Here is a 24870-nt window from a genome sequence, read left to right on the forward strand (position 1 = left end):
GTATTTTGGTAGGGAGAAAAAACATGTTAAAAAAGTAGTCGTCATATGTAGCAGGGTCCTGCTGGCACAGATGCGCCCATGTTGTGTGGTTTCTGTCATCTGCTGAAGCTTTCGTGGTTTCACTCGGTGTGTTGTAGTTAAAGACGGTATAATTCCCTCGTTTCCTGACATTTTTTTTTTCACTGCTGGACTGAGATCTGCTGTCTCTTTAAAGACAGCTGTACATGTCGGACACTCGGGTGTCCTCCCTGAGCGCAGCCCCTCTGACTCTGAGGGAGGCGTAACGCGCAATCACGCAGAGGTGTTTTTGTAGGCTTGTGTCACTCAGCGCCGACCTCGCTCGTTCGTTCTAGATGCTGTTTCCACATACCGGCGGTAGAGGGCGCTCGCAAATGAAATGAATATGGATGAGCTAGCAAGCGGCGAATTCGGGTAGGCCTAAACCAAACCACCTTTGGCCGCGGATTACTGACGCGGAGCCTTTACGCACATTTCACACTTGTAAGTCGCCCTATAAGCCGCAGCGCTGCCGCCGTCCTGGTTTCGCTGAGGCCTATTTTCTGGGCCACCCGGTACGCGTGGGTTGTTCGGCTCAGCGGAGGGCCAGAGATGCTGTGAGAGGGGGAGAAACGTCGCCGGCGGACTGTGTCACTGCGAACTACGCGAGGCGCGTCACTCTCCCGCTACTCGCGTCGAAACGTGGCGAAGCGCTCATCTCCGAGGCTCTCTGGTGTCGCAGGCGTTCAAACATTAACGCCCGGCGTTGCCGTTAGAATAAACGATTATGCCGGAGATGAAAGGTAAGACGCATCGATTATTCATCGGCCGCACATTTTAAGCGCTAAACCGAAGGGTTTATCTGCGGCATCACTTTCTGAGCTCCCAAGGCGACTGCCGTAGTGCCGGCGTCCAGCTGGTGTTTTGTTTATTACGAAACAACCTCGTGGCCGGCATGTTAAAGCGCATCACTGGAAGTTTGCGACCTGTGCTGAAACGTCCTGAAGTGGGCTGCGTTCGTGGTCAGCGCAGACACCTCCAGGGGACGCGTCACACGGCCGCCGAGTCAACGTGTTATTTGAAGTTACATGATGACTGCCTCGGTGAGTTTTCCGCTCAAGATGAGCCCTTGTCCCCCACCCCACCCCACCCCTCTCCCCACCCCCACCCCCCTGTTGATGATTTGGATGAGTTTTGTTGAAACGCGCTAGGTCGTTTGCCACAGCGGTGAAACCCGTCACATCTGACCCCCGCAGAGCTCAGCTACAGAGGCAAGCCGATGCGCTTCGTGTACGTCTGGCTCCGGGATCACTGTCGCTCCGCGTCCTGCTACAACAGCAAGACCAACCAGAGGAGTTTGGACACGGCGAGTGTGGACCTTAACATTCGCCCAGCCAAGTCGAGGGTGGACGATGGCCATCTGTTCCTCACATGTAAGTCGTTCTCTTGTTCTTTTGATTTGATTTGATTTTTGTGCATATGGAGGATACGGGATGCCCGTTCGGGGAGAGCGCGTGTGGCAAAACGACCATCTCTTCTCCACGCTGAGGGAGAAACCCTGTCTGGCCCATCTCACTTTTCTGCCATAGGAGCGTTTAAAGATGAGTCCCCCAAGTATACGGTCTTGCTCTTTAACCACAAGATGAAGTTGTTCAGTAAAGCTTTATAATGTGTTACATTATCAATTCATGGCCTACCACGAATCGCTCACTACAGCTCAGGTGATTCTGCTCCCCTGCAAGCGGTGCAGCAAATTGAAGTTGCATAGCCAATGTATGATTAATTGTGTGCATGATACAATTCATTCATGTATTAGAAAACTCAGTAAGTAAATATCTGAGGAAATGACGAAGGATTAAATTGGAAACTATTAGCATAGTCAGCAGGCCTACATTTTACTATTACGTAAACAGTAAAACCATCAGTGGCAGCACACTGTAGCTACAGTATAACATAGATTAACGCCTTTTTAAGCCATGGTAGAGTATAGCTCAGCAGACATGCATAATACATGTCCATATATTAATGCTATTGCATTTCATAACTAGTCCATTGTACACTTTATTCCACGATGTTACTTTTTACTTTCATTGATTCATTTTGCATAGAAAATGAAAATTGCACAGAACATTTGGCCAGGTAATTAAAGATTCCTTCACATGTAGTCTCTGATTCTTAGCCTAAGGGGAGGGGGATTAAAGCAAGTTTCTGGCCCACAGGTTGATCCATTAAGGTGGAAAAACTGCCGAATGTTGAAATCGGAGACATTCGAAACTGCCTAGTTTTCATTATTTTATTCATGTGTGTAATTCAGTGATTTGTATTCAGGGAAAACTTAAACTAAGGACATGCTTCCTGTGATAGACTATTTCAATCACTTGATAATTACCTACCATAGTTGGTCAGGTTTGCTCATTGTTTCAGCTCGGATGTCTGACTTTTAGCGAAAATAAAGTTGACTCAAAATATTTACTCTGATTACTTCACTGAATTGATGAAACTTTGCCTGCCTCTGCCATTTCAAGAAGCACAGATTTGCAGCATGTGTGCTGTGTACTTGCATATACAAATGCACCACATTGTTTAAAATTGTCGTTTTGAAATTACAGCTATAAATCAAAGAAGGTTGAATCAGCTCATCTGGATACAGCGTTTATTAACAGATACGTTTCATGAATAATGGATGAAACATATATCTGTTAATAAACGTATCCAGATGACTGATTCAGCCTTCTTTGATTTTCTTACCTGGATTATTGAGCATGCATAAATACACTTGTAAATGTACTGAGAACCATAATCCAGACGTGTACTTTAAACCTTTGTCAGGGAGGGATAGTTAAAGTGGACTTTTCCCTTTTTGATCTTGTATTGTGCAAGGAAGTTAAGTGAAGTACTAATTGTTAAGCCTTGCACCATCATGAATAACCACGTGTTTGATTCAAAGTGCAAATAGCCCCCAAGCTGCTTGCCCAAAACGAAGTCCAAACATGTCCTTATCCCCATATTAGGAAATGTTTTTCATTGTAACTCCATCAAAAGTGCCCCCACACACACACATCAATGCCGTGTTTCCAAATGACATTTTTCTTTTTGGTTTATTCTGACTGATGTCTGCATATTATATAACCTAATGTATCACCTAATGTTATTTATCCACGTGTTACAGCAGAATAGCGGTCATGTTGCCTTCTGTCAAGCACAGTGAAACCATGGGAAAACTGATAAGTGTGATAAAATGCTTATCTAAATGATTTTTGCAGTTTCATAGCTTGTTTCCTAAATGTGCTTCACCTGGAAAACTGCACTTTCCACTGTACACCAAATTTAAAGTATAATTTCAGCTGTTAGTATCTGCCAATCGTGGCAGTTAGATCTGAGAGGGGTTCGAGAATCCAGTGAAAGGAATGCTTTGGTTCTCCAATAACAAGATAAACATCATCAGAATGTAGCTAATGTTATGTTACATTAATGGGCGACAGTTAATTTCAAGATGTTCCTTTTCAACATAATCTTTTAGTATCAAACATAAATTTAATATAATTTGAGCACAAAATATGCAACATCTCTTAATTGGGATTTTGGGCTATGTTTCCCTGGTAGTTACTAGAGGCATAAATCATGTATTGTAATGCAATGCAGAAATAAGAATAATCTGATAATAAGCAAAATGAGTATCCTCAGTCTTTCCCTCAGATTACATTTGTGTAAATTGAAACCTGTACTTAGATTCTCACATTCAGAGCAACTTCTCTTTCAAGTGTTCTTAAAATACTAAATGAAAGTCCTGGCATGACATCACACATGGTACTTATTGAAACCAGTGCTTTCAAAAGCTGCATTTGATGAAGAGATGAAGCTTTGGGATGGCCATGTGTACTATTCACAGAGGATTTGGGAATAGTTGCAATCACAGCAGTGTAAAAAGGCGACAGATGTACCCCCCCCCCCCCCGGTTCAGGGATGGTTGTTCCCTCTTCACACAGATGGCCTCTTTGACTCCTCATTCAAACCGGTGTTCCTCCCCATCAAGGATGTGCACATTCTTATTCTTGAAAGAGTGGCCACTGGCCTGTAGGTGGGTATCGACTGTGGAGTCCTGGCCTTCTGTGAATAGTACACATGGCCAATGAAACTCTAGTCGATGCTAACACCCATTTGCATATGAAACTGATCGTTGGTTTTGGTCATTATGCCACTGTATTGTTTATAAGGGTGGGGATACCTGCAGTCGGTTTAGACTGAAGAGGACACTTAGATGAGTGATGAAACTTTTTTTCATTCATTCATCTTCAGCCACTTCTCTGGGGTAGGGCCGCAGTGGTAGCAAGCTAAGTAGGGCACTCCAGATGTCCCTCTTCCCAACAACGCCCTCCAGCTCCTCCTGGGTTATCCCAAGGTGTTCCCAGGCCAGATTGGACATGTAGTCCCTCCAGCGAGTTCTGGGTCTACCCCCTGGTCTCCTTCCAGTTGGCCGTGCCCAGTATACCTCCAAAGGAAGGCGCCCAGGAGGCATCCTAATCAGATGCCCGAACCACCTCAATTGGTTCCTTTCGACGCGAAGGAGCAGTGGCTCTACTCTGAGCTTGTAGCAACTGCCCCGGTACCCCATACTCCTGCAGTACCCCCCACAGAGTGCCCCGGGGTACACAGTCGTAAGCCTTCTCCAAGTCCACAAAACACATGTAGTTTTGTGGACTTGGCTAATGGGTCGGACCCTTTAGTCGACTGGTTAACGTAGTCGCCCATGGTGTGGGAGACACGGGTTTGCGTCCCAGCTGTGGCAGTTCCCGACTGCCCCCCTGAATTCGCTACGTTGGTGTCAGAAGTGGGATGGTAAGACTGTGAGACCATTGGAAACGCGTGTACCCAGAGGCGTGAGGGAGCCTGTATGCAGAAGCGCGGGGACGTGCTTCCGGAAGGAGAGGGGTAGTGTTTTATGCACAGATAAATAGACCCTTTAGTCAACTGGTTAACGTTGTCGCCCGTGGTGCGGGAGATCCGGGTTTGCGTCCTGGCTGCGGCGGTTCCCGGGCTACCCCCCTAATTCGCTGCATTGGTTACATTAGAGTTAGCTGGTCAAACTCCCATCCCCCCCCCCCCCAGCACTTCCGCAAGGGTAAAGAGTTGGTCCATTGTTCCACGGCCAGGGCGGAATCCGCATTGTTCCTTTTGGATACGAGGTTCGGCACCCGGTCGGAGCCTCCTTTCCAGCACCTAGAGTAGACTTTCCCAGGGAGGCTGAGCAATGTGATGCCCTGATAATTAGAGCACACCCTCCAGCCCCCCTTTTTAAATATGGGAACCACCACCCCAGTCTGCCACTCCACAGGTACTGTCCCTGACCTCCGCGCAACACTGAAGAAGCGTGTCAACCAAGACAGCCCAACAATGTCCAGAGCCTTTAGCATCTCAGGGCGAATCTCATCCACACCCGGTGCCATGCCACCGAGGAGCTTTTTAACTTTTCTCTCAATAAACCTTGTGTCCAGATGAACTGATTCACCTTTCTTTGATTTTCTTACCTGGATTATAAAGACATTAAGTCTAGATTGACACATTTGTGATTTAAAATACTCTGTAAAAGTATCAATCGAACATGAACACTGCATCAAACTTCTCTCTGCTAAGTAAAAACCTGTTGTGCCAGACATTAGCATATTACTAAATTTCAAACTCTATTGTCATTACAAGGGTCTCTATCTCTCTCTCTCTCTCTCTCTCTCTCTCTCTCTCTCTCTCTCTCTCTCTCTCTCTCTCTCTCTCTATGGATATTCCACTGCAGCCACAACATGAGTGAATGAAATGGTTATTATGAAGGGCTGAACTTCCAACTACATTCTGTCTTCCTGTATGGATAGGTTGTAACACTGAAATGTTTCATGTTATGGAGCACTATATGGATGGGTGGTAATAGTTAATGCATATATTTTGTTGGACTAAGAAGTTTTTATGCATTTATTAGGTAGGACAGTAAATAGTAACAGAAAAGAAAAGTTGGATAAAGGGAAGATGAAATGACACAGGTCTGGAGCTTGATTTTAACCCAGGACTGAGTTTCTTAGCTCTTAGCCTATACGCAGGGAAAGGCAACATGGTCCAGAAAGGTCCGGTGTGGGTGCAGGTCTTTGTTCCAACCAAGCAGTTACACACCTGATTCTATCAGTCAACCAATAGTCTTTGCTAAGGACCTTAATTTGTAGACTCAGGTGTGTAACTCCTTGGTTGGAACAAAGACCTGCACCTACACCGGACTTTTCTGGACCATGTTGCCTATCCCTAGCTTATAGGGTAGATTGTGGAGTTAGAAAACAACGAGACAGGAGACGTGAGAGTAGACGTAGTCGAGGTAGTTTACTAGCTCCAACTTTACATGTCATATATTCGACAACGACACTGAACTCTCTGGACCGGAAGCGGAAGTGCATTCTCTCTTAGGTGAATGTCTCTAGTTATATAGATGTGGGTCACCACACAGGCCCCCCCAGAATTCACCTACACAAAACAATGCAAAACAGCAAAAGCGCAACTCATGAACATAAAAATAGACTCTACAACAGAACAGTCAATGACATAGTGCAAAGTCACGGGGAAAACAAGTGACGAGTCGGGGGGTGGACCCTGCGGCCATAACGGCTGCGCTTCACAGGAGGGGAAACAGATGGGGCCGAAACCCGGGCCATAGGCGGGGCCGAAGCAGGAACAGAGGCAGGTGCCGGGGCCGACCTAGGAGGGCGTCCCCGCCGCGGGGGTAGGGCCAATTGCATTGGCTCCCCAATGTCCAAGTGAGCAGGCTTGAGACGGTCTATAGCGACCCGCTCCGGCCTGCCCCCCATGTCCACCACAAAGTTCTTATCCCCCGCCTCCAGGACGCGGAAGGGCCCGTCGTATGGGGGCTGCAGCGGGGACCGATGGCTGTCGTGCCTAATGAAGACGTACCTCGCCGATGGCAGATCCTTGGGGACATAGGACCGGGGGAGGCAGTGTTGAGACATCGGAACGGGAGCGAAGGCACCGGCAGCGCTCCGGGACGCACTGAGGTGAGAGGCGGCCGACCAGGGAGCCGTAGCATCCGGTAGAAACTCCCCCGGAACCCGCAGGGGCTGGCCATACACCAGCTCAGCGGAGGAGGTCTGGAGGTCTTCCTTCGGGGCCGAACGCAGGCCGAGCATGACCCATGGGAGCCGGTCCATCCAGTCGCAGCCAGTGAGGCTTGCCCGCAGAGCGGCTTTCATGTCCCGATGGAACCGCTCACAAAGTCCGTTGCTCTGCGGGTTGTACGCCGTAGTGCGGTGGATCTTCATCCCCAGGTGCTCAGCGACCGCCGTCCAGAGCTCCGAGGTAAACTGGGAGCCCCGGTCGCTCGTGATGTCACCCGGTGTGCCGAAACGGGCCACCCAGCAGCCGATGAACGCCCGTGCTACCTCTGCTGCCGTCGTGGAGGACAAGGGAATAGCCTCTGGCCACCTGGTGGCCCTGTCCACAATAGTGAGGAGGAACGTATAACCACGGGAGGGGGGCAGGGGACCCACCAGGTCAACATTGACGTGGTCAAACCGCCTCTCTGGAACCACAAACGGCGCCAAAGGGGCCTTGGTATGGCGGTGCACCTTGGCGCGTTGGCACGCCACACAAGAGCCGGCCCAGGCTCTAACATCCTTACGGAGCCCAGGCCAAACAAACTTGACGCTCACCAATTTGGTCGAGGCCTTCACTCCCGGGTGGGAAAGGCCGTGGACGGTGTCGAAAACTCGGCGCCGCCAGGAAGTAGGCACCAGGGGGCGCGGTTGACCGGTGGAGATGTCACAGAGGAGGGTGGTGTTGGCCGCGTCGAACGTCACGTCCTCCAGCCGTAGCACCGTAGGGGTCGACCGGTAGTCTTGAACGGTCGCGTCCTTGGCTTGGTCCGCTGCCATAGCGGCGTAGTCGAGTCCCAAGTGAACGGCGTTAACAACCGCCCGTGAAAGGCAGTCGGCGACGGAGTTATCCTTGCCCGACACGTGTTGTATGTCCGTGGTAAACTCGGAAACCGCCGCGAGATGACGCTGCTGACGCCCAGACCACGGTTCTGAGGTTTTGGCCATACAGAACGTCAGCGGTTTGTGGTCCACGAAAGCGGTGAACTGTCGGCCCTCCAATAGGAACCTAAAGTGTCTGGTTGCGAGGAAGAGACCCAGTAGTTCCCTATCAAAGGTGCTGTATTTGCGCTCGCTCTCACGGAGTTGTTTACTGAAGAACGCCAACGGCTGCCAGCCCCCCCCCACCCACTGCTCACACACGGCCCCCACGGCGTAGTCGGAGGCATCCGTTGTAAGGGCTATGGGGGCGGCAGGCGACGGGTGAGCTAGCAGCGCAGCGTTGGCCAGCGCGGTCTTGGCGGCCACAAAAGCCTCGTCCATCCCCGAAGACCAGTGCAGCTCGTCCTTAGACTTCTTACCCCGCAGGGCCTCATACAGGGGACGCATGATGTGGGCGGCACGGAGCAGGAAACGGTTATAAAAGTTCACCATGCCCAGGAATTCCTGCAGCGACTGTACAGTGCGGGGGCGGGGGAACCTGGTGACAGCCTCAACCCTGGCAGGGAGGGGAACGGCCCCCTGTGGAGTGATGTGGTGCCCGAAGAAGGTGATGGACGACTCCCCGAACTGACACTTAGCTGGGTTGATGATGAGGCCGTGTTCGCTGAGCCTGTCAAACAGCTGTCTGAGGTGCGTCATGTGTTCCTCCGCCGACGCGCTGGCCACGAGGATGTCGTCTAAGTACACAAACAAAAATGGCATGTCGCGGAGCACAGAATCCATAAGGCGCTGAAACGTCTGCGCCGCCCCTTTAAGGCCGAAAGGCATACGTAAAAACTCAAAGAGCCCAAAGGGTGTGATGACAGCCGTTTTTGGGACATCCAGTGGGTGGACCGGCACTTGGTGATACCCCCGCACTAAGTCGATTTTGGAATAGATGGCAGCGCCCGCCAGGTGGGTAGAGAAATCTTGTATGTGCGGTATGGGGTACCGGTCGGGGGTCGTGGCATTGTTTAGGCGACGGTAGTCCCCGCACGGGCGCCAACCCCCGTTGGCCTTAGTAACCATGTGAAGAGGGGAAGCCCACGGGCTGTCAGAACGGCGGACAATGCCGAGGCGCTCCATAGTCGAAAACTCCTCCCTGGCTATTGCGAGCTTGGCCGAGTCGAGGCGTCGGGCCCGGGCGTAAACTGGGGGACCCACTGTGGTGATATGATGTTCCACGCCGTGCTTGGCCACCGCCGAGGAGAAGGTGGGTGTGGTGAGCTCGGGGAAATTTGCGAGCAGGCGTTGATATGGATCCCCGGTGGAGAGTGTGTTAGCGAGGCACAGCGCTCCAGCGCCCCCAAGCGTGCAGGGGTATGACGCAAAAGAGACGGCATCAATCACGCGACAGTTTTTAACATCCACCAGCAGGTTGAAAGCACAGAGGAAATCCGCACCTAGGAGCGGGGTGGATACAGCAGCCATCACAAAGTCCCAGCCGAAACGTCGGCCGCCAAAACACACGTCCACATGTCTGATACCGTACGTCCGAATGGACGTGCCGTTGGCGGCGTCCATCTGGGGGCCGTGACTGTCGGTCATCGTGTCCACAGCTTGTGCTGGTAGTATGCTGCGTTGAGCGCCAGAGTCAACCAGCAGCCGCCGGCCCGACAAGGAGTCTCTGATGAACAACAGCTTGCAGTCACGGCCGGCGCCCATAGCCGTTAACAAGCGCCGGCCTTGGCGTTTCCCTGAACCCTGTAACTGCAGGGTTTGCGACACCGTTTTGCTTTTGCCCCAAACCTGGCATGGTAATAACAGAGCCCGTCGTCAGGTTGGCGGCGGGCTGTCACCGCAGCCGCGGTGTCCATATAGTCGTACACAGGTGGTGGTGGGGCGGTCTGGTGGGGTAGCAGGGCATGCACAAACTGTTGCCGGTTGGCCAGGAAAACCCTGTCTGCTTCAGCAGCCAGAGAACGGTAGTCCTTGGAGGCGGCGAGAGGAGAACTGGCCAGTGCTGTGCGTACAGGTGCGGGGAGCTGCCTCAGAAAAATGTGTGTGAAAAGAAAGGCCGGATCAGCCGATCCCAGCACAGACAGCATTTTTTCCATTAAATCAGACGGTTTGCCGTCGCCGAGGCCATTCAGGGACAGTAAACGGTCTGCCTTCTCCAGCTCCGACAGTTCAAATAGTTTCAGGAGGAATGTCTTTATAGCATCGTACTTGCCAGCAGCTGGCGGAGCTTCCAACAGTGTCATTGGTCGCGCCGTTGTCGATGCGTCTAACGCCGCCACTACGTGGAAGTACTGCGTTGCATCCTGCGTTATCCCTCTCAGCTGGAACTGGGCTTCCACATGTTGAAACCACGGCCGTGGATTATGCTGCCAAAAGTCGGGTAGCTTCACAGTAGCGGTGTAAATGCTAGCGTTAGCAATAGCCATGTTGTTAGCACCGGCGTCGTCGTTGTCAAACATACTCGTATTAGTTGTTCGATCACGTCGGGGTCACCAATGTGGAGTTAGAAAACAACGAGACAGGAGACGTGAGAGTAGACGTAGTCGAGGTAGTTTACTAGCTCCAACTTTACATGTCATATATTCGACAACGACACTGAACTCTCTGGACCGGAAGCGGAAGTGCATTCTCTCTTAGGTGAATGTCTCTAGTTATATAGATGTGGGTCACCACAAGATGTTAATTGAGCAAACTACCAATATACCCCTTGATTTAGAAACTACTGTCCCTTTAACTTTCATTCAAGCTTAATTCAAATTGTTTAGGATATTTTTTTTGGCTTGCAGCCTTCATTATTCTATATAAACTATAAGTGGGAACTCAGTACTTAAACTTATGACTTTTATAGTGTTTTAGGTTATGAGATTGTAGCATCTAGATGGTAAATTGCGTCAGAAACACATGACTCCATAGGGTCTCTACAATTGCCACTTCACAAATAATCAAAACTCATATTATTGTTATTCAAACTTTCCAGATCACTGAATGTCTAAAAATGTTATTTAAAACACCATCATACCACTATGTGTTGTACCATTAATAGAAAATACAGTAGAAAATAACATATATGTTAATAATTTTAACAAACAATGTGTCAGGCAGGAGTCCAAACAAGATTCAATAAAAACTGAACAAAATTAAAATGGTTAGGAAAGACTGATGTAAAATGTGTTGCGAGAAATTATTTCAAAATGTCATTCGCGCCTGAAGTTTCAAAGCTCAGCAGCCCTCCCAGCAAAGGCTTTGTTCATGATTCATTTGTAGTGAATATATTTTATAATCTAATAAAAGATTTTACTTTGGCAAGGAACTACCTGGTAAAAGTGCCCATTTGTCCTTTGATATATTTGAATTCCTCCGTCTTTTCAACGTCAGTAATAAGTGCACTTGTACTTAATTCTGCTTCCTGTAACTACTTTTCATTTCTGGGTCCCAGGGCCAGATGGTCACGTGACAAAATACAGCCTGAGCTGGTTGGCTGAGAATAGCTATGAAGGAAGGAGACAGAGTGCCATACAGCCACGCATCCTTTGGGATTCTGACAGCTATACAAACTCAAACGTGCCGTCTGCAAACTGGGACAAGTTCATGAGCTGCGATGATGAACTGAAGAAATTTCTCCAGAGCTTTCTGCTCTATGGGATCGCTTTTGTGGAGGGCGTCCCAGCAACAGTTGACGCTACAGAGACCGTTACCCAAAGGGTCAGCCTGATCAGGTACTGAATATGGCTTTATATGGTGTCTACTAGTAAGTTGTGCAGCGGCACGGTGGCGCAGTGGTTAGTGCGGTTGCCTCACAACAAGAAGGTCCTGGGTTCGAACCCCGGGGTTGTCCAACCTTGGGGGTCGTCCCGGGTCATCCTCTGTGGGGCGTTGGCATGGTCTTCCCGTGTCTGCGTGGTTTTCCTCCGGATGCTGTAGTTTCCTCCCACAGTCCAAAGACATGCAGTTCAGGTGAATCGGCCATACTAAATTGTCTCTAGAATATATCTGAGCTGCTGAAATAGGGCCCTGTGGTGGACTGGCGGTCTGTCCAGGCGGTCTCCCCGCCTGCTGCCCAATGACTGTTGGGATAGGCTCCAGCATCCCCGCGATCCCAATTGGGAGAAGCGGCTTGAATAATGGGTGAATGTATGGATAGTAAATTGTGAGAGTGCTCAGTCTGAAGGGATGATCAGTCATTTGAGAAATTTTCATTTTTTTTCTTAGATTTACCGTTCGGCACCCTTTTTATATGTCAGAATCGCAAAGTACACAGTTTTCTACATCATGGAGACTGGACTGAACCCGAAATGTTGAGGGGACGTTTTGCGTTGATATACAGTGGCTTGCAAAAGTATTCATACCCCTTGAACTTTTCCACATTTTGTCACGTTTTGACCACAAACATAAATATATTTTATTAGAATTTTATGCGAAAGACCAACACAAAGTGGCACACAATTGTGAAGTACAAAGAAAATTATACATGATTTTAAAAAAATTTTACAAATAAAAAACTGAAAAGTGTGGTTTGCAAAAGTATTCAGCCCCCCTGAGTCAATACTTTGTGGAACCGCCTTTTGCCGCAATTACAGCTGCAAGTCTTTTGGGGTATGTCTCTACCAGCTTTGCACATCTACAGACTGAAATTTTTGCCCATTCTTCTTTGCAAAACAGCTCAAGCTCAGTCAGATTAGATGGAGAGCATTTGTGAACGGCAGTTTTCAGATCTTACCACAGATTCTCAGTTGGATTTAGGTCTGGGCTTTGACTGGGCCATTCTAACACATGAATATGTTTTGTTTTAAACCAGTCCATTGTAGCCCTGGCTTTATGTTTAGGGTCGTTGTCTGCTGGAAGGTGAACCTCCGCCCCAGTCTCAAGTCTTTTGCAGACTCCAACAGGTTTTCTTCCAAGATTGCCCTGTATTTGGCTCCATCCATCTTCCCATCAGCTCTGACCATCTTCCCTGTCCCTGCTGAAGAGAAGCACCCCCAGAGCATGATGCTGCCACCACCATGTTTGACAGTGGGGATGGTGTGTTCAGAGTGATGTGCAGTGTTAGTTTTCCGCCAGACATAGCGTTTTGCATTTAGGCCAAAAAGTTCAATTTTGGTCTCATCTGACCAGAGCACCTTCTTCCACATGTTTGCTGTGTCCCCCACATGGCTTCTGGCAAACTGCAAACGGGTCTTTTTATGGTTTTCTTTTAACAATGCCTTTCTTCTTGCCGCTCTTCCATAAAGACCAGATTTGTGCAGTGCAGGACCAATAGTTGTCCTGTGGACAGATTCCCCCACCTGAGCTGTGGATCTCTGCAGTTCGTCCAGAGTCACCATGGGCCTCTTGGCTGCATCTCTGATCAGTGCTCTCCTTGTTCAGCCTGTAAGTTTAGGTGGACGGCCATGTCTTGGTAGGTTTGCAGTTGTGCCATACTCTTTCCATTTCCGGATGATGGATTGAACAGTGCTCCGTGAGATGTTCAAAGCTTGGGAAATCTTTTTATAGCCTAACCCTGCTTTAAACTTCTCCACAACTTTATCCCTGACCTGTCTGGTGTGTTCCTTGGACTTCATGATTCTGTTTGCTCCCCAATATTCTCTTAACAAACCTCTGAGGCCGTCACAGAACAGCTGTATTTGTACTGAGATTAGATTACACACAGGTTGACTCTATTTAGTCATTAGGTCAACATTCGATCATTCAGCAATCATCAGGCAACTTCTGAAAGCAATTGGTTGCACTCAGAGAAAAGGGGGCTGAATACTTTTGCACACTGCACTTTTCTTTTTTTATTTGTAATTTTTTTTTTAAATCATGTGTAATTTTCTTTGTACTTCACAGTTGTGTGCCACTTTGTGTTGGTCTTTCACATAAAATTCCAATAAAATATATTTATGTTTGTGGTCGTAACGTGACAAAATGTGGAAAAGTTCAAGGGGTATGAATACTTTTGCAAGCCACTGTATGTAAAGACTATTTCTGTTGGGCTGTTTTCCAAATCAAGTTTCAGATGCTTCCAAGGGGTTAGGTTGAGAGAGCTTTTGCTTTGGTCAGTGGCAGAGGACTCGGCAGATGGCGAGTGCTCATGGATAAAGTGGAGGAAAAAAATGCACTAATCCCTCCTTCAAAAAAAACTAATTTGTATGTATGGAGCAAAGAGGAAGCGGCATGTGTTACTGAGGGCAGTACACTTTAAATGATGTTCATTGGTTGTCACTTTTTATGAGGAATATTGTTTTTTTTCCTCAGAATCCAAGAGGTTGCCTTGTGTTACTCAAGTATTGTCAAAAATGAAAGTAATTTTGTTGATCAAAACATGCCAAAACATCCCAGATTTGTTTTCCTGTTGTTTTTGAGGGTAGATATGTTTAACTATAAAAAGAGTATCTGAAAATTTAAACTTAAACCAAATGTTTATGGGCTACACTGCTTTTGTATACCAACATCTACAAATACAGCATTGCGACATATTCAGAGGTCACAGGTGGTTTTGTTGTGCTTGAGAATTGATATACAGTATCTAATTAGTTCTGACTTTGACTCCATTCTAAATCTTGTTTGGTATCTGTACCCCCCGTTGGTCCTGCACAACACAGTCCAGTAATACTCTGTGAACTCCATAAGTAGATGTTTCATCTTTGTGCATTTTTCACTGATTTCTGAACCTTCTTTATAATTTAATTTATTCCGATTCTGACTAGCATCTGCAGTGTGATTATTATTCATTTGATGATCATCTTTATTCATCCAGAGAGACTTTGTATGGGAGAATGTGGAGCTTCACCTCAGATTTCTCCAGAGGAGACACTGCGTACACCAAACTGGCTCTGGACCGTCACACAGACACGTCATACTTCCAGGAGCCATGTGGGTATGTAATACTTCTGACTGCAGCCTTAAAGGGATACGTGGCCAAGTATTTATGATATAAGTATTATTAAGTGACAATAATGGATTATGTAGACAGGTATGCGCAAGATAAAATGTTTTAAAGAAAGAAAGTTGAATCAGCTCATCTGGACACAGTGTTTATTGACAGAAACGTTTCATCACTCATCTAAGTGACCTCTTCAGTCTCAACTGACTGCAGCTATCCCCACCCTTACAAAAATACAGTGGCATAACAACAGAAAAGAACGATTGGTTTCATATGCGAATATGGGCGTGACCGTTAACTAGAGTTTCAGTGGCCATGTGTACTATTCATAGAGGATTGGGGAATAGTTGCAGTCACAGCATTGTAAGATGGCGACCGATGTACTCTTAGGCCCCCCCGTCTCGGTTTAGGGATGGTTTAGGGATGGCTCTTCACATAGATGGCCTCTTTGACTCCCTGTTCAAACCAGCATCCCTCCCTATCAAGGATGTGCACATCCTCATCCTTGAAAGAGTGGCCACTGGCCTGTAGATGGTGTAGACTGTGGAGTCCTGGCCTGACGTGTTAGCTCTTCTGTGTTGTGCCATCCTCTTGCCCAGCGTCTGTTTGGTTTCCCCAATGTACAAATGACGGCAGTCCTCCCGGCACTTAACAGTGTATACAATATTGCTCTGTTTGTGTCAGGGGACTCGATCCTTAGGGTGGACCAGTTTCTGGTGCAGCATGTTTTGGGGTTTGAAGGCAACTGAGACACGATGTTTGGAAAATACACGTCTCAACTTTTCTGACACCCCCGCCACATACAGAATCACCACTGGTTTATGCTTAGGCAGCTGTTGTCCTTCTCCTCCCTTTGATCGGCTGGTGCAGTGTTTGGGCATCTTCCTGGCTTTACAGTACATCTGTTGCCATCTTACAATGCTGTGATTGCAACTAGTCCCCAGTCCTCTGTGAATAGTACTGTCGTGGCAGATATTTAATACCACTCTGACATTAAATGAGGAGCAAGACAAAAATCTCTTACAGTATTGTCACACAATTTTAATATATGTTCAATGAACAGACGCACAAGCATCTGAGCTTGTGCGTGCCTCGATCTCAGAGCACACCATCTTTATACCATGCAGTAGAACAACGCCCATTGCTTTGATCACATTGATATGTACCCAGAGTCTCTTTTGTCATTAAGAGGAGGTAGTTCCCACCACAATGGGGCATACTCAGAGTCTGTCACTCATCCCGTCTTGGAGGAGACAACTTACCTTGGTGGACTGTCCTCCTGCTGGGTAATATAACTTGTTTATTGTTCCAAGAGGTCATCTCTCTTTCGCCTCACCTTCTGCCAGGACCCTCTAGGACCTCTTGCTGTGACACTCAAAGGGCTTTCACACCCTCCTCTGTTGTCAGGCCCTTACCATTTGGCAGAAGAAGAGGCACCTTTAAACCCCCTCTTTGTCCTACTACACATGAGCCTCCAGGCTTCTGTTAAAACAGTGTAATAACCATAGTATTGCTGATCTGTGGTCAAAGATTAAAAGTAAGCAACATACATATATGAATTGCCCTCACAAGTACACATTGCCATTGAAACTCAAGTTAATGCTCATGGCAATTTGCATACGAAACGGTCATTATGCCACTGTATTGTGTATAAGGGTGGGGATACCTGCAGTCATTTGAGACTGAAGAAGTCACCTGGATGAGGGATGAAACGTGTCGCTCAATAAACGATGAACTGATTCAACTTTTGGACTTTTACATGGATTATTGAGCGTGTTTAAAGACATGAAATGTCTTAGCATGGACATAGGTCTGCAGATGGAGCCCTGCTGGTTATTCCCAGGTCTCGATTGGTTACAAAGGGTGATGGGGCTTTTGCTATGAGAGCCCCCACACTATGGAACGCTCTTCCTGCTGAGCTAAGGCGAACGAAGTCTCTAGCTTCTTTTAAATCTCGTCTTAAACCTTTTCTTTTTATGAAAGCTTTTACAAATGTTTGATATTTGTTTTTATTTTTACTGTTTTTAATTTTACTCTTATTTGATCGTACTCTTATTCCTGCCTTGTCTGGTTTTATGTTGTTTTTTTTGTTTTTGTTTTTTTTTGCGAAGCACTTTGTAGCATTGTTTTAGAAAGGTGCTATATAAATGAAATTATTATTATATTATTAGTATTAGTATTATTATTATTATTATATAGTGACGCTATAGGTATAGCTTGTCTGTAAGGGTAGCTACAATTCACAGGGATTATGACCAGGCACACCATAATACTCTTTGGTCAGTATCTCATTAAGATGAGTTGATCACCGTAAACGAAGAACTTGCTGTTGGCAATCATATTTGAAAGAAAGCGGGTGTGTGTGTTCTGGGATGATGCCTGGTGCTGCCTTATTGAGACTCCCAGAAAGCTGAATCAGTTCATCTGGACACAGTGTTTATCGAGAGAAACGTTTCATCACTCATGTCGTCTCTCAGTAAACGTGGTGTCCAGATGAACTGATTCAAGTTTCTGTGATTTCCTCATCTGGATTATGGAGTGTGTGTAAACTTGTTTAATAACACAACTGCTGCCAATATGGACAGAAAAAAATATTCACAGAGAGAGGAAAAAAATAGATATTGCGTTTCGAGATTTATTTCAGCAATGTAGTTGAACTTTTGAGATTGGAAATTGTCAAGAATAAAGTCGAAGCCGCTCTGATGGCCGAGCAGAGTAAAACGCCGTTCTTGCAGCCCGCTCGTCATGTGGCTGGGAGGTTCGTATCCCAGACTCGCCGTAACCGGTCACGGCCAGAGCGTCCACGGCGTAAGGCATTCATTAGGCCACCCTTACCCGAGGGATAGTGGGTGTAGATCGGTGTAGCGTTCGGGGGCTCGTCGTTCTCCCGCGACCCCTCTGGCCCATCCGGGCACCTGCAGGCAAGCAACCGAAAGCGTTCTCCCTACGTCTCCTTTGTGGCCTGAAGGTAATGCAATCCATACGAGGAGGCTTCAGCGTGTAAAATGGCGAGAGCAGCCGACACGAGCTTGAAGGAAGCTGGTGTTACGACTATCTCCTTCCTGTGGAAACGTGAGCCAGGGGAGTTATTCGACAAGAGTTCCGGCCATGTGCCATTGGGTCAATCGGGTGTGATAAGGGGAAAAACTAGAAATATATTAAAGAGAAAAAAGAATAAAGTAGAAACAAAATTGAGAAAAAAAGACGGAGTTGAATTTCAAGCATAAAGTCAAAATGTTGACAATAAAATCCGTAATTAAAGGTGTAGTCCGCAATTGATGCACACACTGCTGTGTGTGCCGCTCCTGCCGTTTTTGTCAGACTTTGTAAACTTCGTTCGCTCTTTTACTTGCAAGATGAGAAAACCAGCCGAGGCTGCAACACCTCCTCTTCCTTTTGAGGCTCTCAGCTGTCTCTATTTCTCAAACAAATACACGCTGTTGACCTGATGGAGAGATATGTGTGACCTGTTTCTCGTCGTCAGTAGAGTGCTCATGTCGTGGGAGTCAAAAGTAAGGCTGTGGTAGCACATGCCATCATGGATTATGACTTTAACAAAATGCCAACAAACAAAAAAAAGTCTAAATAGACCCTTTTCACACTTATGCTGACAAATGGCAGGAAGCGGGAGGGAGGGCATGGGGGCATGGGCACCGGATGAAGACAAGCAGGGATGCACCGGAGAGCTGGCGGGGCAGGCAGGCTGGCAGGTGAGCGAGCCAGTAAATAGTCAAGGCGGGCTGGCAGGCAGGCAGACAGGCAAGGTGGCAGACCAGGCAGGCAGGCGAGCCAGCAAGTAGGCGAGGCAGCCAGACAGGTAGGCAGACGAGGCAGGCAGACGAGGCAGGCAAGCGGGCCAGCAAGTAGGCAAGGCAGGCAGACCAGTGAGCAGGCAGATGAAGTAGGGCAGGCGTGAAGATAACAAGAGAGAATCACTTGAATTTAGGGCAGTATACTGTGGGCTGGGTCGTTACTAACACGGGAGCAGAGGCGACAATCTGGTAGAGTCTGGGAGTGAGAGCCGGGTTCTTATACGGGGAAGCCGATGAACTGATGGCAGGCAGGCGTGTTGGTGGAGCGAGGAGCCAGAGGGTAGAGGGCGAGAGACAGATACACTCATGCCACATAGATCGACAAGGAGGGTACACAGAGAAACACACAAGGGCGTGGCCGTGGCCATGACAGCAAGCTGTTTCATCATTTATTCGTCGAAAGGCACTTGTTGCTAAAATTTAAACACTAGTGCTTATTTTTTAAGACACTAGTCACCATTCTGCCAGTAGTTGCAATTGTAAAGCCACTAATTGGTAAAAATGAGATATTAGTAAGCTGTAGTTGCTAATTTCATTGTGACTAGTCACTTTTCTCTTACTAGTAACAATTGAATAACCACTAATTCTTTGATTTAGTCACTAGTATGTAATTTTCTCTTTTACTAGTAACAATTCAGAGAACACTAGTTCTTTTAATGTATTTGCTAGTAACCAACTTAAAAAAACCCACAAACCACTCTTGTAAATGCATCTTTTTTTACAAACTAGTAACTTCACAACAGTGAGTAGTGTTTAAGAAAATTACCAGTCTTTAATATTTAGCGACTCATGTCTGAACTGCCCATAGTCTGCCAGCTAAATGCAACCCCGGCTGAGGTGATAAAGCACTAGTCACTAAAAATTGAACACTAGTATTCGTTTTTTTTTTAAATACCAGTTTTTAATTGTCTCGAAGACAATTGTACTAGTAATTATATATTCATCACTAGTAAATATTTGTTAATGCTAGTTGCTATTCCAGTAATTACTAGTGAATTTAGCAGTTACCAGTTGCTTTTGAATAAAGCCTTGTTGCATTTTGATTTGACATTATCAAGTCTAAAATGTTGATATCAACATCTAGCCGTGACTGGTCATATTAATTCACTAGTGTTAAAAAACACGTCACGTAAAAACACATATTTTGTTAACTTCATTGGGAATAGAAACTAGAGCTCAATAAAAAGCCACTTGTCAATGCTGAACAGCAACTAGCAATGATGTAATTGTGACAGGTGAAAATCAGAAAAGCAACTAGTCTGGTTACTAATATGTAATGACTGGTAGAGTCGAATTAGAACCTAGTGCTATTTAAAAAGTGACTGGTAGTGAATGAAAAGTTGATATCTAACATGTGACCCCTCATAAGGTTCAATTGATAAACAGTTTGGTATGTTTCTAGAAAGAATTTAATAGTGACTAGTGCCTTTAAATTACTTGCTAGTAACTGGAATAGAAGAACTAGTGTTTATTTAATTCTTACTAGAAAAAGAGAGAGGTGACTATTCTAATAGTACTAATAGCTAACTTTCAGCAGTGGTGGATCTAGAGATTTTTTCCTGGGGTGGCAAAGGGGTGGCAAGACTGTGTCCCAGAGGTGGCAGCTGCCACCCTGTAGAGCCGCGCCTGTGGGGGGGGGGCGATTCTAAATCGGCGACTTCTGTTTGAGATGAGTTTGGTGTGAGCCTCATTGACCTTCACCATGCATGTACATAAAATATACTTTAAAAACATATTATCTGATTTATAAATGGGGTGGCAAGACTGTGTCCCAGAGGTGGCAGCTGCCACCCTGTAGAGCCGCGCCTGTGGGGGGGGGGGGCGATTCTAAATCGGCGACTTCTGTTTGAGATGAGTTTGGTGTGGGTCTCATTGACCTTCACCATGCATGTACATAAAATATACTTTAAAAACATATTATCTGATTTATAAATGGGGTGGTGACAAGACTGTGTCCCAGAGGTGGCAGCTGCCATCCCTTGCCACCCTGTAGATCCGCCCCTGACTTTCAGAAACTATTGACTTTACAATAACGACTTGCGATGGTCAGAATAGCGATTGGTGTTTAAAAATAAGTACTAGCGTCCATTTTTTTCAGTGACTAGTGCCTTAAAATTGAGATAAAGCAGCCGCCCACACTGGTTGCTGCTGCCACATGGTACCGCTGACGTAGCATTGCCATCTAGTGGTCACATTAATGTATTTCTAGGATCGTCCAAGTCACTAGGCCCATCATTCAACAGATTGTCAGAATACCCTAGAAACGTAGCAACTAACAGTTTTCAAATAATGTGGTAATGTACTTGTCTAATCTTAAAAATTAATAAGTGAGATCTTTTGTTGTTTTTGTTGTTTCATGTGCTTTCCCTAATGATTTTAAAAGCACACAGCTTCATTAGCCCTGTGATGCACCTAGCTTTACTAGCCCTGTGATGGCCTGGCAGCCTGGCCAGGGTGTCTCCCCACCTGCTCCCCAGTGACTGCTGGGATAGGCTCCAGCATCCCCGCGACCCTGAGAACAGGATAACCAGTTTGGATAATGAATGGATGGATGGCTAGATGGGTAGCGTCATTAGTTATTTTATTTGTTTTGTGTTTATGAGGTAATGAAGGGAACTTGACAGCTGCAGATTTTGCAGTATTACAAAATGTAATTTAGTAATGTAAAGACGTGATACAATTATATGATGAAAAACACATCATGCTACTTCAATAGAGAAGTGGTTATTTTGCTAGTATAGTGCTGTTGTCCATTAAATATTATATGTTACGAACCAACAAGTCCATTGAAAACACAGTAACATTCATCTTTCCATGTTCACATGTGAAAACGATTCTGAATAAGAAAACGCTGCCTTCAAATCACATTCAGATCACACAGAAACTTAATAGATATAATTCACTATCAGAGGGACATCAGAGTAAGGCGTTACACTAGCTGACACTTATTTTATAAAAGTTTGACTGTTAGACGTAGTTGCTTATATTTATTTATACAAATTGATTTAAAATAGCCTTAATAATGCCTGGTGTTTAATTGATGTGAAGTTTAATTGTGTAAGCACTCATTTGTGCCAGATATTTGTTTGACTTTTGTTTTTTAATTACAATATTAAGCTCATCTCATTTTGATATTTCATAACTTCAGGTGAATGTATATGATTTATTGTGAGTATTTGTAAGTGGCCTTAGGATCATATGAAAGAGCAGCATGGCAAATTTGATCACATCAAAACACTAATTGTTCTTAATTCTACCGATTGTCACCACAGAATCCAGGTCTTCCACTGTCTGAAGCATGAGGGGACTGGAGGAAGAACCCTTCTCGTGGACGGATTCTTCTCTGCAGAAAAAGTGCTCCAGCAGTCGCCTGAAAACTTTGAGCTGCTCACACGTGTACCTATCAGGCACGAATATGTTGAAACTACGGGAAACCACCGAAACCACATGGTCGGCATCGGCCCTGTGCTCAACGTGTATCCTTGGAACAATGAGATTTACATGATACGGTAGGTCAATACCTTCAGTTTGAATGATATGCAAACACATTTTTTGTGTGTGCTATGAATTTAGTTTGGATGGCACGGTGGTGCGGCGCCTCAGAACAAGAAGGTCCTGGGTTCGAGCCCCGGGGTAGTCCAACCTTTGGGGGTCGTCCCGGGTCATCCTCTGTGTGGAGTTTGCATGTTCTCCCCGTGTCTGTGTGGGTTTCCTCCGGGTGCTGCGGTTTCCTCCCACAGTCCAAAGACATGTAGGTCAGGTGAATTGGCCGTACTAAATTGTCCCCAGGTATGAATGTGTGTGTGTGGGCCCTGGGATGGACTGGCAGCCTGTTCTCCCCACCTGCCAACCAGTGACTGCTGGGATAGGCTCCAGCATCCTGCGACCCTGAGAGTAGGATAAGCGGTTTGGATAATGGATGGATGGATGAATGAGTTCTGTTTTTTTTTTACTTTTCGTAATCGGATTTACAAGGCCTTGTAGCACTTGGAGATAGATGCTCCTAACTGGCAAGTACAGGCCCTGAAAAGGTGATGAAGTGTTTTAAAGTTGTTCTTAAGATATAAAACAACTATCATTAACTAGTTAAAGTCATGCTAGGAGTTGGTATGAGCAGCACTGTGAATGGACTCTTAAAGGGAATTTCTCCCAGTTCAGTAAATATTCAGTACTTTAAGCGTATGTGTAGTAAGTACAGTTGAAAACACTTTTCTTCATAAAAACAGCTTTGATATTGTGACTGGTTGTCTTCCTGAAAAAAGCAAATAACTTTTGGAAGCGGTCACAGCTTCAATTGTACCTTTTCCACAGATACAACAACTACGACCGTTCAGTGATCAATACCGTTCCCCATGATGTTGTCCAGCGATGGTATGCTGCACATCGAGAGCTGACCACAGAACTGCGGCGGCCAGAAAACGAGCTTTGGGTGAAGCTGACACCAGGCAAGGTAAGAAAGCAATGCTTCCTAAAAATGAAAACTACCAAAATGAAGGACTTGATTATAACATTGCCAGCAAATAAATCTTGTCTGCATGATCGGAGAAATTGAACCGTGTTTTTCATTCCCACAAATCCGAGAGAGGATTTTCTCTCAGTCAGCTATACATTATGTCGTGATGATGTTCAGTTTTAATAGATTGAAGAATTAATTAGAACAGGGGAAAATAACTCTGATAATACCCATTCTGCAGACATAGGGGTATACTTTATTTAATTGGCCTCGTGGCATCACTGCATAGTAAAGCTCGCATAAACATTATTTGGCTCCACAAAAATCAACCACTTACGCATGGTGTTTACTTTAGTCCTTGATTTTACAGCTCTAAAATATGAGACTAACAAGTTTTGATCCTCTGCTTCTAAATAAAACTTTGGCTGCAGAGTAGTTGTTTTTATGAACGGTTTAGATCTGTATTTTGTCGCCACCATCCTTAGAAACTTTTAACATTGTCATTTCACATTGCACCACACCTAATTTCCAAGTGAACTGTAAAAGTGGCACAACATGAAAATAGAGCTTGAAAATTCTGTATTCAAGATTGGTTTTTCTTTAGTTCTTCTCTTCCACTGTTCCTACCTGCATAAATGAAGTTTTGTCTGAGTTTTTTGTACTCTGTGGTCATTACAAGGTACTTTTCATCGACAACTGGCGTGTCATGCATGGGAGGGAGTCTTTCACAGGCTTGAGGCAACTCTGCGGATGCTACCTGACCAGAGACGATGTCCTGAACACTGCTCGCTCCTTGGGTCTGCAGGCCTGAGCATCTCTTTTTAAAGCTTTATATCAAATATGGATTTTAAACTATGAATCCTCACGTCAGACAATCAACCAATTCCAGTCCTGTGGCTAATTGTGATTCTCTTACTCATCCTTGTATATAAATTGTGTTACATGCCCTCGTTCTTGTTTACTCAGACATATGAAGATTAAACTTCATATGTTTGACAAAACATGCAAGGAATGTATGATGATTGTCGGATTAAGTGATGCTTGGAAAGCCATGCTATTGTCAATGCGTTTCTAGTCATATGATCATGCAGAGATTGAGCCGATTGTTCAGTTGTAGCTGATTTTCATCCTTTGGCAATTTGTAGCGTTTCGAAATTTATTTTGTGATCACGTATGAACAACTGCAATAAAATTCAAACAATATTTTCAGAGTGTTGGCCCATCTCACCTGTTATTTTACAAACTTATACATACTCACTTGCTTTGCTGTACTAGAAAAAAAGGAAGACAAGAACAACACCAACCAAGTCCTAAAAGGACCGTCTAAATCCCACTCTTAAAATGCCTACAGGGGATGGTTGTACTATGGAGAGTACCTGTATCAACTGTGCATAAGATGTCTTTTTTTTTAATTATTATTATTTTATTTGGTTATTCAATGTCAAACACACCAATTTAAGAAAACAACAAAAACTATATTGTCTAGATCAAAGAAGGTTGAATCAGTTCATCTGGATACAATGTTTATTGACAGACGATAAACACCTGGATACAATGTTTGGATACAATGTTTATTGTCTGTCATTAAACATTGTATCCAGATGAACTGATTCAACCTTCTTTGATTTTCTTACCTGGATTATTGAGCATGCGTAAAAAAAAGGATAAAAAAAAGAAGAAGATATTTTCTAGAGCTCACTGCACACTATAACATTAGTATAGCTGTCA

The 24870-nt window shown here is 45.6% G+C and overlaps 1 protein-coding gene across 1 annotated transcript; it reads left to right on the top strand.

The window, feature by feature from the left end:
• Positions 1–444: 444 nt before the first annotated feature.
• tmlhe (trimethyllysine hydroxylase, epsilon) lies at positions 445–24345 on the top strand. Its single transcript, XM_056285088.1, has 7 exons — positions 445–1100; positions 1254–1430; positions 11452–11731; positions 14752–14871; positions 21962–22198; positions 23001–23139; positions 23822–24345. Exons 1-7 carry the CDS (start codon positions 953–955, stop codon positions 23951–23953), a joined length of 1233 nt encoding a protein of 410 aa, XP_056141063.1. The 5' UTR covers positions 445–952; the 3' UTR covers positions 23954–24345.
• The last annotated feature ends 525 nt before the right edge of the window (positions 24346–24870 follow it).

This window comes from Lampris incognitus, chromosome 8 (genome assembly GCF_029633865.1).
Source record: "Lampris incognitus isolate fLamInc1 chromosome 8, fLamInc1.hap2, whole genome shotgun sequence".
In the NCBI taxonomy this organism is placed as follows: domain Eukaryota; kingdom Metazoa; phylum Chordata; class Actinopteri; order Lampriformes; family Lampridae; genus Lampris; species Lampris incognitus.